The 18,565-nt window shown below is 59.4% G+C and overlaps 1 protein-coding gene across 2 annotated transcripts; it reads left to right on the top strand.

The window, feature by feature from the left end:
* Nucleotides 1–1,315: 1,315 nt before the first annotated feature.
* UBA1 (ubiquitin like modifier activating enzyme 1) lies at nucleotides 1,316–18,523 on the top strand. Of its 2 annotated transcripts, XM_080635742.1 has the most exons (26): nucleotides 1,316–1,444; nucleotides 2,291–2,401; nucleotides 2,916–2,974; nucleotides 3,564–3,732; nucleotides 4,711–4,845; nucleotides 5,738–5,844; nucleotides 6,343–6,433; nucleotides 6,517–6,649; nucleotides 7,456–7,553; nucleotides 7,643–7,789; nucleotides 8,313–8,468; nucleotides 8,574–8,684; nucleotides 9,314–9,394; nucleotides 9,605–9,760; nucleotides 11,296–11,461; nucleotides 11,953–12,149; nucleotides 12,323–12,387; nucleotides 12,766–12,961; nucleotides 13,698–13,772; nucleotides 14,450–14,639; nucleotides 15,509–15,597; nucleotides 15,692–15,784; nucleotides 16,337–16,528; nucleotides 17,091–17,192; nucleotides 17,289–17,389; nucleotides 18,213–18,523. In XM_080635742.1, exons 2-26 carry the CDS (start codon nucleotides 2,291–2,293, stop codon nucleotides 18,346–18,348), a joined length of 3,156 nt encoding a protein of 1,051 aa, XP_080491868.1. In that variant the 5' UTR covers nucleotides 1,316–1,444; the 3' UTR covers nucleotides 18,349–18,523. The 2 variants fall into 2 exon arrangements, with proteins under 2 accessions (XP_080491868.1, XP_080491869.1); XM_080635743.1 differs by lacking the exon at nucleotides 9,314–9,394.
* The last annotated feature ends 42 nt before the right edge of the window (nucleotides 18,524–18,565 follow it).

Below are 18,565 nucleotides of genomic sequence, written 5' to 3'. Positions count from 1 at the left end.
ATGTCATCAGGCGGCGACACCACGTGGGGCTGAAGCGGCGCCTGGTTGCTACAACACTTAACTGGGTCCCATGGAGCACCTCCCCTATAGCCCCTATAGATGCCCATAGCCCCTATAGATGCCCATAGCCCCTATAGGTGCCCATAACCCCTATAGCCTACAAGACCCCCTCTCCCTTTGGAGCATCCTGACCCCTCTCTCAGCCCCCATAAGACCTCACATGGGTCCCTATAGCCCCCTGCCAGACCCCATAGGGTCCCTGAATGTGCCCACCCCCAAGTGCCCTATAGGTTCTTATAGTTCCCCTGTAGCCCCCATAACGTCCATTTGGGCACCTATAGGGCCATCACAGCCCCCTATAACTCCCTGCTGGGCCCCTATGGGCTCCCCATCTCTGACCTATAGGCTGCTATAGTCTCTGTCTCAGCCCCCATACGTCCCCTATACCCCCCTCAGGTCCCTCACAAGTCCCTACCCCTTCTGGCTACCTATAGGCCCCTGTATGTCCCCATAGGCCCCGGCCACTTGTAGCCAGCAATAGCCCCTTAGAGTCCATTATGGGGCCCCAGAGCTTCTTGTATCCCCCATAGGCTCTGACCCCCCCGCAACATCCTGCTGTAGGCTCCAACGGGCCCCTATAGCCTCCCTCCATGCTCCTCATAGCTCATTATAGCCACCCTCATTGTCCCCTATGGCTCTCTCCAGGTTCCCTATAGGCACCCTATGGGGTCTCATAGCCTCCTGTAGCCCCTCCATAGCCCACTATGGGCCCCCATCAGCACCCTATGAGCTCCTATAGTTCTCTATACCCCCCTAGAAGCTCCTATGGACTCCTAAGACCTGCTAAAGGTCTCCTATACCCTCCCCATAGGCACCCTATGCGGTTCTATAGTCACCCATAGGCTCCTGTAGCCCACCCGTAACACCTTATAAAGTCCTATACCCTCCCCATAGGCACCCTATGGGCTGTTATAAGCTTCCATAACCCCCTATATCCCCCCCATAGCCCCTTATAGGCTCCCGTATCCCCGCTATAGACACCCTATAGGCCGCTATGGGCCCCTATAGACCCCCCCTGCGCGCGGTGCTGTGTCACGAAGCCCCGCCCCCGTCACCCCGCGTGCGCGCGCGCGGGGAGTGGTGGGCGTGGCCTCCTCCATCCGGGGTCCGGCAGGAGGAAGGGGGCGTGGCCAGCCCGGGCGCACCCCCCCCCCCGTTCCTCATCCCTCCCTGTTGCGGGGTGGAAGGCGGGCGGTGGCGGGAGGCAAACAACCAATAGGAGCGCGGCGCCGGGCGCCGCTGACCAATAGGAAAGGTCGCTGGGCGGGGCGAAGGTCGAGGAGGGAGGAGGCGGCGGGGGGTAGCCGCCGCCGCCGCCATCTTGTCGCGGAGGAGCCGAGCGGAGCGGGCGGGACCCGGCGGCGGGGCCTGGACAGCATCATTGGTGCGGGGAGGGCCGGGACCGGGGGGGTCCCGGGGGGGGCCTCCAGGGTGAGGGGATGGGGCGGGAGGGGTGGGGTTATGGGGGGGGCGACCCGGACCCGGTTAATGCGAACCCGGCCTCGGGTGGTGCGGAGCCGCCTGTGGGAGGCCTGAGGTGAGGTGATGGGGGGGGGGGCTCGGGAGTGGGTCCCCGGTAATGGGAACCGGGCCCCGGTAAATGAGATCAACGCCCCCCCCGGTTTGGGAATCCCGGTTCCCCCCCCCGGAACTGCCGGTGGTGGGAGGCTCATTGCGGTGAATGGGAATGGGGATCGGACACCCCCCCCCCGGGACAGGCGGTGATGGGAACCCGGGAATCCCATTACCGGTAATGGGGAGGTCGTAATGGGAGCCTCGTTAATGGGAACCTCCCCCGTTAATGGGAACTGCTGGGAAAGACCCGCCCCATGCTAAGCCTGGGGGGGGTTGAGTGCCCTGGTGTCCCCCTGCGTCCCCCCCCATGGTGGTGTCCCTATGGATAGGGGGAGCTCCATAGGTGCTTATGGGTGTCACTATGGTTTTAGGGATAGTTCCGCAGGTGCTTGGGGGTGTCCCAATGGATCTGGGGGGATCCATAGGTGCTTATGGGTGTCTCTATGGGTTTGGGATGCTTCCATAGGCGCTTGTGGGTGTTCTGTGTATTTGGGGATAGTTCCATAAGTGCTTGTGGGTGTCCTTATGAGAAAGGGAGATGCATAGGTGCTTGATTTGGAGGGGATTCCATAGGTTCTGGGGGGTGTCCCTATGGATATAGGGTCTCCCTATGTGGATATACGGATATAGGTGCTCTGATGCTTCTCTCCCATAGATGTCCAGCTCCCCGCTGTCGAAGAAGCGCCGCATCTCCGGGTCTGAGCCACCGACGGGCTCCAGCCGTGCCCCTGTCCCCAGCGTGTCCCCCAGCGCCACCCCCACCAACGTGAGTGTGACCCCCCCGGTGTCACCCCCTGCCACCCATAGGGCTGCCTATAGACACCTATAGGGGTGTCCTGATGGATGGTCTGCATTGTCTCTGTGAGGCTCAGCACCACTCAGCAAGGGGGTTGTCTCCTTTGTCACCCCCCTACAGTGCTCAGAGCCCCATTGATGGAGGTCCCCAATGTAGCCCCCCCATTGTCACCCATTGTCACCTCCTGCATCTTCCCGTGGTGTCACAGCACCCTCACTGTCATTGGATGTCCCCCAGCTCACTGCACCCAGTGGCACCCATGTGTCCCCCTCAGCCCCCCCCATGTTCCCCAATGGGTGTCATCCCCCCAATGCCATTGTCACCTTGTCCGCCTATCGATGCCATTGTCACCTTGTCCTCCCCATCTGACGCCATTGTCACCTTGTCCCCCCATCTGATGCCATTGTCACCTTGTCCCCCCATCTGATGCCATTGTCACCTTGTCCCCCCCATCTGATGCCATTGTCACCTTGTCCCCCCCCAGGGCATGGCGAAGAACGGGGGTGAAGCCGAGATTGATGAGGGGCTCTACTCCCGCCAGCTGTGAGTTGGGGGGGGTCCCTATGGATTTGGGGGGGGCCTCCATAGATCCTTGGGGGTATCCCTATGGGTTTGGAGGGTCTTTTATAGGTGCATGGGGGTGTTCCTGTGGATTTGGAGGGTAGTTTATGAGTGCCTGGGGGTGTTCCTATGGATTTCAGGGGGTGTTCTATGGATTTGGGGGGAGTTCCATAGGTGCTTGGGGGTATTCCTATGGATTTGGGGGTCTCTATAGGTGTTTGGGGGTATCTGTATGGATTTGGAGAATGTTTTATCGTGCCTGCGGGTGTTCCTATGGATTTAGGGGGGTTCCATAGGTGCTCGCAGATATCGCTGTGGATTTAGGCTGCTCTTGGGTTTCCCTATGGGGGGAGTCCATATGAATTCGGGGCCCTTTACAGCCTGGAGGGGGGTGGGGGGGGTGGGATATTGGAGCCATCCCTATGGATATGGGGTCTCCCAAGTCCTTCCAACCATTACAGCTCCCCTGGGGGCACCCTTAGGGGGTCCCTCTGAGGGTTTGGGGTCCCCATAAGGGTTTGGGGGTGCCCTGAACCCCTTTTTCTGTGTGTTGTCCGTCGTCCCCCCCCAGGTACGTGCTGGGCCATGAGGCCATGAAGCGGATGCAGACGTCCAATGTCCTGGTCTCAGGGCTCAGGGGCCTTGGGGTGGAAGTGGCCAAAAACCTGGTGCTGGGGGGGGTCAAATCCGTCACCCTCCACGACCCCCACCCCGCCGCATGGCCTGACCTGGCCTCCCAGGTGAGCTCCTTCAGTGACCCCCCCCCTTGGGTCCTTGACATGCTCTAAGGAGCCATTGAACCCCGTTAGTGTGGGGGGGGTGTGTTTGTATAGGGGGGGTTAAATGTTGTTGTCACCCCCCCCAAGATAATAGATCAATCCTTGGTGATGCTATTGGGGTAGTAAGAGCCCCCCCCAGTATAATTAATCGGGGGGGTGGGGGGAATTAATTTATGTAGGAACTATCCCCCCCCCCCCCCCCGGGGGTAAATGTATTTCTAATGCAGGTAAATACCCCCCCCGTTTGCTTTGGGGGGTGGTTCTGGCTTTGATGGTCTTTAAATACCCCCCCGGGGGGCTAAATACGCCCTGGGGCCCTTATGTACCTCCTTGAGGGTCTAAATACCCCCTCAGGGTACCTAAATGCCCCCCTGGGACTCTTAAATCCCCCCCCCCTTTAACTTCTCCATTTGGTCCTAACCCCCCCCTTGGACCCTTGGGGGTTGTTTCTGTGTATTTGGAGGTATTTTGGGGGTTATTTCTATGTATTTGGGGGTAATTTTGGGGTGGTTCTTACATACTTATAGATATTTGGGGGGGGTTGTTTGTGTTTTCGGGGTGTTTTTTATGTATTTTAGGAGTTTCTATGCATTTGGGACTGGTTTGGGGTTGTTCTGGGATTGTTTTTATGTGTTTGGGAGTATTTTGGGGGTTTCTGTGTATTTGGGGATGGTTTCGGGGTTCTTCCTCCGTATTTAGGGATATTTTTGGGGTTGTTTCTAAGTATTTTAGGGTGGTTTGGGGGTTATTTCTATGTAGTTGTGGGTATTTTGGGGTTGTTTGGATGTGTTTTGGGGTACTTTTGGGGTGGTTCATACAGATTTGGGGGTATTTTGGAGTTGTTTGTATGTGTTTGGGGGTATTCTGTATGCATTTGGGGGTATTTTGGGGCTGTTGTTGGGTTCTGACCCCCGCTTTGTGTGTGCCCCCCCCCCCCAGTTCTACCTGCGGGAGGAGGACGTGGGGCAGAACCGGGCAGAGGCGACGCTGCCGCGCTTGGCGGAGCTCAACTCCTACGTGGCCGTGAGCAGCAGCCAAGAGCCCCTGAGCCAGGAGCTACTCGCACCCTTCCAGGTACCCCCAGGGCTGCTGTGCCCCCCCCTTTGCCTGCCTGTACCTCCTACAGCTCCCTGTGCCCCCTCTTTTGCTTGCCTCTACTCCTTATCCTTACTTCCCTTCCTGTATCTCCATGTGTTTTGTTTTTGGCTGCCTGTACCCCTTATCCTTATTTCCCTTCCTGTATCTCCATGTGTTTTGTTTTTGGCTGCCTGTACCCCTTATCCTTACTTCCCTTCCTGTATCTCCATGTGTTTTGTCTTTGGCTGCCTGTACCCCTTATCCTTATTTCCATTCCTGTATCTCCATGTGTTTTCTCTTTGGCTGCCTGTACCCCACGCTTTGATTGCTTGTACCCCCTACACTACCTGTGCCCCCCCTTTGGCTGCCTGTTACCCTCCTGCCCCTTGAGTGCCTGTACCCCCTACACCTCTCTATACCCACCTGTGGCTGCCTGGAGCCGCTGTACTTTCCTGTATCCCTACGGCTTGCTGTACTCATCTTTGGCTGCCTGTACCTGTTATACCTCCGTGTAGCACTATGTGTGCATGTACTTGCTCTTTGGCTGCCTGTAGTTGCCTTTGACTGTTTGCAATCCCTACACCTCGCTTTGCCTGCCTGTACCCCCTCCATCTCCTTGTGTTTCAATGCCCGCCTGTTGTGCGCGTCTGACTGTCCCCATATACCGTGTCTGGCTGTGTCTGACTGTACTGCCCGGGGCTCCAAGGCCTCCTGTATCCCCTGAACCCCCTATTTGCCCCCTCCCCATCCCATTTGCTGTCCATCACCACCGTTGTGCATCCGCCTGTACCCCATAACCCCTGATTCACCCCCCCAGTGGCCTCCTATTTGTGTGGCCCCTGCCCTGGGGGCCATGGGGCTGGACCCACAGCCATGGGGCTCTCCATAGGTCGTGGTTTTGACCAACTCAGCCCTGGAGGAGCAGCTTTGGGTCGGGGACTTCTGCCACAGCCACGGCATCAAACTGGTGGTGGCCGATACCCACGGGCTCTTCGGGTGAGCCCCACAGGGGCCCTCTTGGGGGGTCTCCTCTTTCCCCTGTGTCCGCTTTGGGGTCCTCCTGTCCCCCAGGTCCCTTTCCGGGTTCCCCTGGGTCCCTTTGGGTCCTTTTTGGGGTCTCCCCGTGTCCCTTTTTAGGGGTCTCTTGGGTCCCTTTGAGGGTTCTGTTGACCCCCTGGGTGCCTTTTGGGGCTCCCATCTCCCCTTGGGTCCTTTTTGGGGGTCTCCTGGGTCCATTCTGGGGTTCTCTTGGGTCCCTTTTGCGGTCCCCCTTTCCCCTTGGGTGCCTTTGGAGCTCTCTTGGGTCCCTTTTGGGGCTCCCCTGTCCCCTTGGGTCCCTTTTGGTTTCTCCTTGGGTCTCTTTCAGGGTTCTTTTGACCCCCTGGGTCCCTTTTGGGGTTCCCGTCTCCTCTTGGGTCCCTTTTGGGGTTCTCTTGGGCCCCTTTTGGGGTCCCCCCATCCCCTCTCCCTGACCCCCCCTTTCCCCCTCCCCAGCCAGCTCTTCTGTGACTTTGGGGACGACATGGTGGTGACAGACACCAACGGCGAGCAGCCCCTCAGCGCCATGGTTTCCATGGTGACCAAGGTACCTATAGCCCCTATAGGGGACCCCTCTAGTGATGCTGGGAGGGGGATGCTCAGCACCCAGTGATGTCCCCCCCCGCCAAGGGCTGCCCAGGGGAGGTGACGTGTCTGGATGAGGCCCGGCACGGCTTCGAGACGGGCGACTTCGTCACCTTCACCGAGGTGGAAGGGATGGAGCAGCTCAACTCCTGCGGCCCCGTCGAGATCCGCGTCCTCGGTGAGCCCTGAGCCCCTATGGGCTTATATAGGGGGCTATGGGGACCTCGGGGCTTTCTATATGGGTGGTTGGGGCCCTTCTATAGGGGGTTCTGGAGCTTTTGGGGCCCTTCTAGGGGGGCTTCTGGAGACGTGGAGCCTTTCTATAGGGGGCTATGGGCACCTGGGGCCTTTCTGTAGGTGGTTATGGAGATCTGAGGCCCTTCTATAGGCGGCTCTGGAGACCTGGAGCCATTCTATAGGGGGCTATGGAGATCTGAGGCCCTTCTATAGGCGGCTCTGGAGACCTGGAGCCATTCTATAGGGGGCTATGGAGACCTGGGGCCTTTGTATAGGAGACTCTGGAGATCTGGGGCCCTTCTTTATGGGTGATAGGTATCTGGAGCCTTTCTGTAGGGGACTATGGAGAGCTGAGGCCCTTCTACAAGGGGGTGTGGAGATCTGGGGCTCTTCTATAGGGGGCTGTGGGGACCTGGAGCCTTTCTATAGGCGGCTATGGAGACCTAGAGCTTTTCTGTAGAGAACTGTGGAGGTCTTGAGCTCTTGTATAGGGTGCTATGGAGACCTGGAGCCCTTCTATAGGGACTATAGGTATCTGGAGCCCTTTTTTAGGAGACTATAGAGACCTGGGGCCCTTCTGTAGGAGCTACAGGTACTTGGAGCTTTTCTAGAGGGGCTATAGGTACCTGGGGCCATTTTATAGAGGACTATGGAGACCTGGGGCCTTTCTATGGGAGACTGTGGAGCCCTGGGGCCCTGCTATAGGGTCCCTGTGTGGGGCTCCCTGGTGACAGCCCCTCCCCACAGGGCCCTACACCTTCAGCATCGGGGACACGAGTGACTTCGGGGACTACGTGAGGGGGGGAATCGTCACCCAGGTCAAGATGCCCAAGCACATCCGCTTCGTGAGTGGCACTGGGGGCAATGGGGGGGGTATGGGGGGGGACACTGGGTACTCACCGTTGACCCCCCCCCTCCCCTCCCACCATGGCAGAAGCGGCTGCGGGAGTCGCTGGTGGAACCGGAGCTGATGGTCACCGACTTCGCCAAGGCCGAGAGGCCCCTGCTGCTGCACTGGGGCTGGCAGGGCCTGCACCGCTTCGTGGCCCAGCGCGGGCACGCGCCACGGCCACGCCATCAGGTGGGGACAGCGGAACGTGGAGGTCACCGTGGGGCTGTCATCGCTTGGGGGTGGGGGGATATGGTGGGGTATGGATGGAGGTGGGAGGCGGTGCGGCATTGGAGATGTTGGGACGTGGTGGGATGTGGTAGGGTATGAGAAGTCATTGGGACATGGTGGGACGTTGGAGATGGTGGGACATGGGGAGTCTTGGAGATGCGGTGGGATGTTGAATATGTTGGGAATGGTGGGACATTGGAGATGTTGGGCTGTGGGGGTTCATGGTGGGGTATAGGGAGATGGTGCGACATGGTGGAATATGGGGAGTAATTGGGATGCGCTGAGACATTGAAGACGTTGGGACGTGGTGAGATATGGGATAATGGGATGTGCTGGGACATGGTGGGATGTTGGAGCCATTGAAACATTGACACCCCCATGGACACCACAGCAGCTCCTTCCCCATCACTTCCCCATCCCATCTTGTGCTGTCACCAGGGAGTCCCCCTGCTTGTCCCCAGCACAAAGTGTGTCCCCCCCTTAGGGCGACGCGGCCGAGATGGTGGCCTTGACCCGGGACCTGGCCCCAGGAGTGGAGCTGGATGAGAAGCTGCTGCAGGAATTGGCCTTCCAGGCCACCGGAGACCTGGCCCCGGTCAACGCCTTCATCGGGGGCTTGGCAGCACAGGAGGTCATGAAGGTACCGGACACCCAGCTCCTCTCCTTGGCCATCGGGGGGGGTCCCATCACACGTGTGGGTGCCCTCCTTGGCCATGGGGGTCTCCTGATGGGCTCTGTGGTGCAGGCGGTGTCCGGGAAGTTCACCCCCATCACCCAATGGCTCTACTTTGACGCCCTGGAATGTCTCCCTGAGGAGAACAAAGAGACGGTTCTGACCGAGGAGCAGTGTCGCCCGGTGAGCACCCATGGGTGGGGGGCGCCCTCAAGAGGGTGCCCATGGGGTTGGTCAGCTCATTGGGTGGTTGCCCTCCTTATGAGCATCTCTTTGGGGTAGGTGTTGCTCGTAGGGCACCCATGGGTTGGAGACACCCCTGGCATTGGTTGTCTCACTGGGGACACCCATGAGTGGTCACCCCCTTTAGATGGGCATCTCCTTGGAGTGGGCATTGGTCATAAGTCAGCCATGGGTTGAATATCTTGGAGGCACCCATGGGTGGGCATCTCTTTGGGTTGGGGTGGGGATTGACCATGAGGTGGATGCTTCCTTGAGGATACCAATGGGTTCACCAGCTTTATGTGGAGACCCATAGCTGGGGGTCATCTTGTGGTTAGCACCCATCATGAGGTACTCATGGGGGCCACCTTCTTGACATGAGTGTGTCAGTAGCGTTGGCATTAGCTATGGGACACCCACATGTGGGTACCTCAATGGGTTCACGTTATCCATTGAGCACCCATGGGTTGGCCATTACCCTGGGGGCACCCATGCCTTGATGCTTGCCCCCTGTAGGGTGGCTTTGGGGTCCCGGGTGGGGTCTCCATGGCAGGGTGACCCATCCGGGTGACACCTTGGGTTGTCCCCAGCGCAACAGCCGCTACGACGGGCAGATCGCGGTGTTTGGGGCCGACCTGCAGGCCAAGCTGGGAGCCCAGAAGTACTTTGTGGTCAGTGTCCCCTCCCTGTCCCCATGGGTCCCTCTGTGTCCCCAAGCCTCCTCATGGGTCTCTCCCCATGTTCCTATGGGTCCTCAGAGTGTCCCCAGATGTCCCTGTTCAGCCATGAATGCCCCTCATCCCCATCCCTATGTCCCCAGCTGTGCTTGGGGCCACCTTGGGCTATGTCCTCACGTGTCCCCACATGTCCCCTGTGCTCAGGTGGGTGCAGGAGCCATCGGTTGTGAGCTGCTGAAGAACTTTGCCATGATGGGGCTGGGCTGTGGCCCCGAGGGCTCCATCACCGTCACCGACATGGACACCATCGAGAAGTCCAACCTCAACCGCCAGTTCCTCTTCCGGCCTTGGGATGTCACGGTAAGGGGTGGGAGGGGGGAGCCTATGGGGTAGAGAGGAAGGGGGTGGAGTCTATGGGGGGGACACCATTAAGATGTCAGCATTTGGTTGGTTGGTGTCAGCGTTCAAGTTGGCCAAGGTTGGAGTTGGCCATTGTCAACGTCCCAGTTGGTCCGTGTCAGTGTCCCATTTGGCTTGAGTTGGCCAACGTCAACGTTCAGGTTGGCTTGAGTTGGGCGTTGTCGATGTTTGAGTTGGCTCGAGTTGGCCAACATCAATGTTCATGCGATTGGAGTTGGCCAATGTCATCGTTCAACTTGGGTCAAGTTGGCCAATGGCAACAGTTGAGTTGGTTGAAGTTGGTCAGTGTCTGGTTTGGTTTGTGTTGGTCAATGTCCAAGGTGGTCAACATTGAGTTGGCCAATGTCAATGTCCCAGTTGGTCTCACTTGGCCAATGTCAGCGTTCAGTTGGCTCAAGTTGGCCAATGTCAATGTCCTGTTAGGTCTGAGTTGGCCAAAGTCAATGTTCAGGTTGGTTTGAGTTGCCCAATGTCAGTGTTTGAGATGCTCAACATTGAGTTGGCCAACGTCAGGGTTCAGGTTGGTGCAAGTTGGCCAACATCAACGTCCTGGTTGGCCAATGTCAATGTTTGGGTTGATTCAAGTGGGCCAACGGCACCCTTCAGGTTGGTTCAAGTTGGTCAATGTCCCAGTTGGTCCCACTTGGTCAATGTCAGCGTTCAGTTGGTTTAAGCTGGCCAACATCAGTGTCCCTGTTGACCAATGTCAATGTTTGAATTGGCAGCTGTTGGCCATTGTCAGCGTTTGAGTTGGTTCATGTTGGCCATTGTCAACGTTAGGGTTGGTTCAAGTTGACCAACATCAACGCCCCTGTTGACCAATGTCAATGTTTGAGTTGGTTCCATTTGGCCATTGTCAATGTTTAGTTGGTTCAAGTTGGTCAATGTCAATGTTTGGGTTAGTTCCAGTTGGCTGTTGTCAACGTTGAGTTGGTTCAAGTTGGCCAACATCAATGTTTGGGTTGGTTCAAGTTGACCATTGTCAATGTTCACTTGGTTCAAGTTGGTCAATGTCCCATTTGGTTCAGGTTGGCCAATGTCAACGTATGAGTTGTTTCCCGTTGTCCAGTGTCAACGTTTGAGTTGGTTCAAGTTGGTCGATGTCAACGTTTGGGTTGGCTGCAGTTGGTCAACATCAACGCCCTTGTTGACCAGTATCAATGTTTGGGTTGATTCAAGTTGGTCATTGTCAACGTTCAGTTGGTTCAAGTTGGTCAATGTCAACGTTTGAGTTCTTTCCAGTTGGCCAGTGTCAACGTTTGAGTTGGTTCAAGTTGACCAATGTCAGTGTTTGGGTTGGTTTCAGTTGGCCATTGTCAATGTTTGAGTTGGTTCAAGGTGACCAACATCAACCTTCAACTTCTCTTGAAATTTACTGGAGGTTGGATGGGGCCCAAAGCGGAGGGAATGCCCCAAGGGGAGGTTATCCCAAAGCGGGGGGAAATATCCCGACATTCCATGACTCCCCCTTGCAGAAGCTGAAGTCGGAGCGGGCGGCAGCGGCCGTGCGGGCCATGAACCCTTCGCTGCGCATCACGAGCCGCCCCGAGCGCGTCGGCCCCGAGACCGAGCGCGTCTACGACGACGACTTCTTCGAGGCCCTCGATGGCGTCGCCAACGCCCTCGACAACGTCGATGCCCGTGAGCACCCACCGGGGGCCTTGGGTGCTGGGGGGGGGTCCTTGGGGTGCTGGGGGGCATCATTTGGGGTCTCCAGGGGGTTTGGGCTATTGGTAACGTCAGGGGTGTTATAGTGAAGCTGTGGGGACCACCTGGGGGGGGCAGCAGTGATGCTGTAGGCACGCCAGGAATGCTCTAGGAACCCCTGGGAGTGCTATAGGGACCCCAGGCAGGTGACAGGTACCCCCAGGTGTGCTATAGGGAAGCTGTGGGTACCCCAGGGATGCTCTAGGGAAGCTCCAGGTACCCCAAGAGTGCCCTAGAGCCTGTCACGGATGCTCTAGGGCCCCCGAGGGGTGCTGTAGGCACCCCAAGCAGGCTGTATGTACCCTTAGGTGTGCTATAGGGAAGCTGTAGGGCCTCTTAGGGATGCTCTAGGCACCCTAGAGATGCTCTGGGCCCCCTCAGGGATGCCCTCGCTGCCCCTATAGCCGCGTGGTATCTCTATACAGGGCTCTATATGGACCGGCGCTGTGTGTACTACCGAAAGCCGCTGCTGGAGTCGGGCACGTTGGGCACAAAGGGGAACGTGCAGGTGGTGATCCCCTTCCTGAGCGAGTCCTACAGCTCCAGCCAGGACCCCCCCGAGAAGGCCATCCCCATCTGCACCCTCAAGAACTTCCCCAACGCCATCGAGCATACGCTGCAGGTACGCCCCCTGCCCCATAGGGCACTTCTATAGGGGGCTCTGATTGTGCTATGGGCGCTTGAGTGCTTCCTATGGGGTGGGGCAGGTGGCTGGGTCCCTTCCATAGGGTGCTCTATGGGGGTGTCCCATGCTGGGCCCACCCTGACACACACACCCCCCCCCATTCTTCACAGTGGGCACGGGATGAATTCGAGGGACTCTTCAAGCAGCCGGCAGAGAATGTCAACCAGTACCTGATGTGGGTGACACCCCCCCATAACACCCCTCTGTCACACATCACCCCCATTTTCCCCCCCTTTTCATGGCCACCCCATCCCCTCCATCCCCCCCATTCCCCTTGTTCCCCCATCTTACCCCCCCATTCCCTCTTTATTTCTCCCCGTTGTGTCCCCCCATCCTCTCCACTCCCTTCTCTATTCCCCTCCCTGTTTCCCCCCCATTCCCCCCCTTTCCCCCCCATTCCTCCCTCAGTTCCCCCCCCAATTCCCCCCTATTCCCCCCCCATTCCTCCCCTGTTCTTCTCCTATTCCCTCCCCATTCCCTCCTCCACTTCTGCATCATCTCCCCCCCGATATCTGCCCCCATGTCCCCCCCATTGACCCCCACTGTCCGGCAGGGACCCACGGTTCCTGGAGCGGACGCTGCGCCTGGCGGGGACGCAGCCGCTGGAGGTGCTGGAGGCCGTGGAGCGGAGCCTGGTCACGGACCGGCCCCGGGACTGGCCCGACTGCGTGGCCTGGGCCTGCCGGCACTGGCACCGCCAGTACAGCAACAACATCCGGCAGCTGCTGCACAACTTCCCCCCGGGACAGGTCACAGGGGGGCATTGGGACCCATAGTGGGGGCATTGGGACCCATAGGGGTGCATTGGGGGTCATTAGGGGGATTGGGATGCTATAGGACCAATAAGGGTGCATTGAGACCCATAGCTGTGCATTGGGGCTCATTTTGGGGATTGGGTTGCTGCAGGACCCATAGGGGTGCATTGGGACCCCTGGGGGTGCATTGGGACCCATAGCTGTGCATTGGGACCCATAGGGGTGCATTGGAGGTCATTGGGGGGATTGGGATGCTATAGGACCCATAGGAGTTCACTGGGGGCTCAGGGTGCTGTGGGACCACTGGGGGTGCATTGGGACCCATAGCTGTGCATTGGGACCCATAGGGGTGCATTGGAGGTCACTGGGGGGATTGGGATGCTATAGGACCCATAGGAGTTCACTGGGGGCTCAGGGTGCTGTGGGACCCCTGGGGGTGCATTGGGACCCATAGCTGTGCATTGGGACCCATAGGGGTGCATTGGAGGTCACTGGGGGGATTGGGATGCTATAGGACCCATAGGAGTTTACTGGGGGCTCAGGGTGCTGTGGGACCCCTGGGGGTGCATTGGGACCCATAGCTGTGCATTGGGACCCATAGGGGTGCATTGGAGGTCATTGGGGGGATTGGGATGCTATAGGACCCATAGGGATGCACTGGGGGGGTGCTCAGGGTGCTATGGGTCCCATAGGGGCTCATTGGGGGTCCTCATTGTGTCTCCCCCAACAGAAAACGAACTCGGGGACCCTGTTCTGGTCGGGACCCAAGCGCTGCCCCCACCCATTGGTCTTTGACCCCGACAACGTGAGTGCAGCAGCACCCTTGGGTGCCATCAGTCACCATTGGGCACCATCCCATCACCCTCCCTTGGTGTCCATCACCCTTTGGGCACCCCGCGTCACTGTTGGCAGGTCCCCATCCCCTTCCCACCCACTCTACTGACACCCATGGGTGCCCCCCACATGCTGACACCCATGGGTGCCCCGCCCCCAATTAGCACCCATGGGTGCCTCCTATTGACACCCATGGGTAACACCCATAGATGCCCTGCGCTGATGCCCATGTGTGCACCCCATTGACAACCATGGGTGCCCCTCCACTTTCACGCTCATCAATGCCCCCCCTTAACATCCATGGGTGATCTGCACTGGCACCCATGGGTGCCCCCTGCCCCCAGTTAACACCCATGGCTGACACCCACGGATGCCCCCCACATTAACACCCATGGGTACCCCCCACTCCCCTTGTTAACACCCATGGGTGCCCCCACCCCCAATTAGCACCCATGGGTGCCCCATACTGACACCCATGGGTGCCCACCCCCTCCCTATTAACCCCCGTGTGTGCTCCCTATTGACACCCATGGGTGCCTCCAGTTAACCCCTGTGGGTGCTCCCAATTGACCCCCATGGGTGCCGCCCCTCCCTTGTTAGCACCCATGGGTGCCCCCCACTGACACCCATGGGTGCCCCCCCTTGCAGCCGCTGCACCTGGACTACGTGGTGGCCGCCGCCAACCTCTTTGCCCAGAGCTATGGGCTGGGGGGGTCCCGGGACCGCGCGGCCGTGGCCGAGCTCCTGCGCCACGTGCGGGTGCCCCCCTTCGCCCCCAAGGCCGGCGTCCGCATCCACGTCTCCGACCAGGAGCTGCAGAGCGCGGCCACCGCCATGGGTACGGCGGGGGGGGGCATGGGGCACCCATGGGTGCTGATGGGGGGGGTTATGGGGCACCCATGGGTGCTGATGGGGGGGTTATGGGGCACCCATGGGTGCTGATGGGGGGTGGGATTGTGTACCCATGGGTGCTGATGGGGGGGGTTATGGGGCACCCATGGGTGCTGATGGGGGGGGGCATGGGGCACCCATGGGTGCTGATGGGGGGGGGGTTATGGGGCAACCATGGGTGCTGATGGGGGTGGGATTGTGTACCCATGGGTGCTGATGGGGGGGTTATGGGGCACCCATGGGTGCTGATGGGGGGTGGGATTGTGTACCCATGGGTGCTGATGGGGGGGGGCATGGGGCACCCATGGGTGCTGATGGGGGGTTATGGGGCACCCATGGGTGCTGATGGGGGGTGGGATTGTGTACCCATGGGTGCTGATGGGGGGGTTATGGGGCACCCATGGGTGCTGATGGGGGGTGGGATTGTGTACCCATGGGTGCTGATGGGGGGTGGTATTGTGTACCCATGGGTGCTGATGGGGGGGTTATGGGGCACCCATGGGTGCTGATGGGGGGTGGGATTGTGTACCCATGGGTGCTGATGGGGGGTGGTATTGTGTACCCATGGGTGCTGATGGGGGGGTTATGGGGCACCCATGGGTGCTGATGGGGGGTCTGATTGGGGTACCCGTAAGTGATGACAAAGGGGTTATGGGGTGCCTATGGGTGCTGATGGAGGGGATTGGGACGCCCCTGGGTGCTGGTGGAACTTGGGTGGTGTGGAAGAACATGGTAACTATGGAGTAGGAGCACCCATGGGTGCTATGGGGGGGTCTCATGGGTGCAATGGGTCCCATGGGTGCCCCCCACCCACAGACGACGGGCGCCTGGAGGAGCTGAAGGCGTCGCTGCCCAGCCCCGAGGAGCTGCGCGGGTTCCGCATGTACCCCATTGACTTCGAGAAGGTGGGTGCTGCCCCCCCAAGCACCCATGGGTGCCCCCCCGAGCACCCACGGGTGCTGCCCCCCCACCCATGGGTGCTGCGCCCCCCACCCCCAGGACGATGACACCAACTTCCACATGGATTTCATCGTCGCTGCTTCCAACCTGCGAGCCGAGAACTACGACATCCCCCCGGCCGACCGCCACAAGGTGGGTGCTGGGGGGCACCCATGGGTGCTGCGGGCGTTCCGATGGGTGCTATGGGAGTGCCATGGGTGCAATGGCAGGCTATGGGTGATGTGGGGGTTCCTAGGGGTGCTATGGGGGGGTGCTATGGTCGTCTTGGGGGTTTTTGATAGGGTGCCATGGTGCTGGGGGGGGGTCCTGTGGGTGCTATGGGGGGGTCTATGGGTGCTATGGGGTTTCCTATGGATGCTATGGGGGGTGCTGTGCTCCTGTCAGGGGTTTTTAATGGGGTCCTGTGGTTGCTTTGGGGCCCTATGGGTGCTGTGGGGGTTCCATTGGTGCTGCAGGGGTCCTATGGGTGCTATGGGGGGGTTCTGTGGATGCTATGGGGGAGTCTTATGCGTGCTATAGGGGGGGTCCTGTAGGTACTCGGGGGGGGCCCTATGGCTGCTATAGGGTCTACAGAAGGCCCATAGGCCCCGTAGGTGTCCATGGGGAGCCCATAGGGGTCCATAGGGCCCCCCTCGGTGTCCCTGGGGGGCGCGGCGGCCGCTCTAGGCAGTGTCTATGGGGCAGAGCAAGCTGATCGCGGGCAAGATCATCCCGGCCATCGCCACGACGACGGCGGCGGTTGTGGGGCTGGGCTGCCTGGAGCTGCTCAAGCTGGTGCAGGGGCACCGCAGGCTGGGCTCCTACAAGAACGGGTTCCTCAACCTCGCCCTCCCCTTCCTCGGCTTCTCCGAGCCCATCGCCTGCCCCCGCAACAAGGTGAGTGTGGGGCGGGCCCATAGAAGGACCCATAGATACTGGACCCATAGACATGGACCCATAGGAACTGGACCCATAGATACCGGATCTATAGATATGGACCCATAGGACCTGGACCCATAGGCATGGACCTATAGATACCAGAGCCATAGGATATGGACCTATAGATACCAAACCCATAGAACATGAATCCTTAGGAACCAGATCTATAGATATGGACCCATAGGAACCAGACCCATAGACATGGACCCATAGGACATGGATCTATAGATACCAGACCCGTAGGACTTGGACCCATAGAAACTGGAGCCATAGATACTGGACCCATAGGACATGGACACATAGAAACCGGCCCCATAGAACACAGCCCCATACCTATGGGTGGTGGGAGACCCTCCAGGTGGAGACCCTCAGCTGCCCACCCTGGGTCCTTGTTCCCCCTCACCATGGGTCCAAGCCCCTCACTATGGGTCTGACCCTTTGCTGTGGGTCTGACCCCCTCGCCATGGGTCTGATCCCTTCACTATGGGTCTGACCCCCTCTCTATGGGTCTGCCCCCCAGTACTATGAGGTGGAGTGGACGCTGTGGGACCGGTTTGAGGTGCAGGGGCTGCAGCCCGATGGGCAGGAGATGACCCTGCGCCAGTTCCTCGCCTACTTCAAGGTACTGGGGACCTATGGGGATGGGGGGGGGGGCACTTGTGGGGCGCTGTGGGTTGCTATGGGGCACCCATGGGTCCCTCTGCTTTGTGCCCCACAGAGGGAGCATCGGCTGGAGATCACGATGCTGTCGCAGGGGGTCTCCATGCTCTACTCCTTCTTCATGCCCCCGGCCAAGCTGCGCGAGCGCCACGACCAACCGTAGGGCATGGGGGGCACCCATGGGGGGGTGGGGGGCAGGGTCCTATGGGGGGGGAGTGAGGTTTGGGGTGAAGGGAGGGGATGGGGGCTCAATGGGGATTGGATGTGGTGGTGGCAGCCCCAGGGGGTGCAACCCTAGGGTTGAGGGCTGGGGGTCAGCGTGAGCTGGGGTTGCCCCATAGGACACAGACCCATAGAGCATGGCCCCATAGAACACAGCCCCATAGAACATGGCCCTGTAGGACACAGCCCCGTAGAACGAGGACCCATAGAACACAGCCCCATAGAACAAATGGGTGATGTCCTATAGGGTGCCATCCTCTATGGGTTGAGCCCACCATGAGGCTGCTGGCACCCCATGGCCACCATGTCCCTATGGCGTGACATCCTCTATGGGGTGCTCTGCTCTATGGGTCTTGCTCCCAAAGTGCTGCTCCCACCCCACAGTTATGTCCCTATAGGGGGACACCATATAGGGTGACATCCTCTATGGGTCGAGCCCACGAGGGGCTGCTGCCACCCCATGGCCATGTCACTATGGGTGACACCCTTTAGGATAACATCCTCTATGGGTCGAGCCCCCCAGGTACCGCTCCACCCCCATGCCCATACCCCTATAGGGCACCCCCTTCTATGGGCCCAGCCCCCAAGTGCTGCTTCCCCCCATGCCCACACCCCTGTAGAGCTTTCTGCAATATGGGTCAAGGCCACCAAGGGCTGATACCACCCTATGGCCATTTCCCTATGGGGTGACATTCTCTATGGGGTGATGTCCCCCCGTTCTATGGGTCCAGCCCCCCAAGTGCCTCTCCCACCCCCGCAGGATGACGGAGATCGTGGCGCGGGTCTCCAAGAAGAAGCTGGGCCGCCACGTCAAGGCCTTGGTCTTCGAGCTCTGCTGCAACGACGACAGCGACGCCGACATCGAGGTGCCCTATGTGCGGTACAGCATCCGCTAAGCCCCGCCCCCTATGGGCGGGGCCTCCGATGGACACGCCCCCTTCCCGCTAAGCCCCGCCCCTCTGTCCGCGCGCACACACATCCCCCCCCTTGTGGTTGTTGTCTTGGTCTCGCCCGCGGGGGGGCGGGGCTTGGGGGCGGGGTAAAGGGGGGACCTGACCAATAAACATAGAGATTGGCAAAGGGGGGCGGCTGCCATTGGATGGGGGGGAGAAG

This window comes from Psittacula echo, assembly GCF_963264785.1.
Source record: "Psittacula echo genome assembly, chromosome: 28".
Lineage (NCBI taxonomy): Eukaryota > Metazoa > Chordata > Aves > Psittaciformes > Psittacidae > Psittacula > Psittacula echo.
This window is presented reverse-complemented; position numbering and strand designations above follow the sequence as displayed.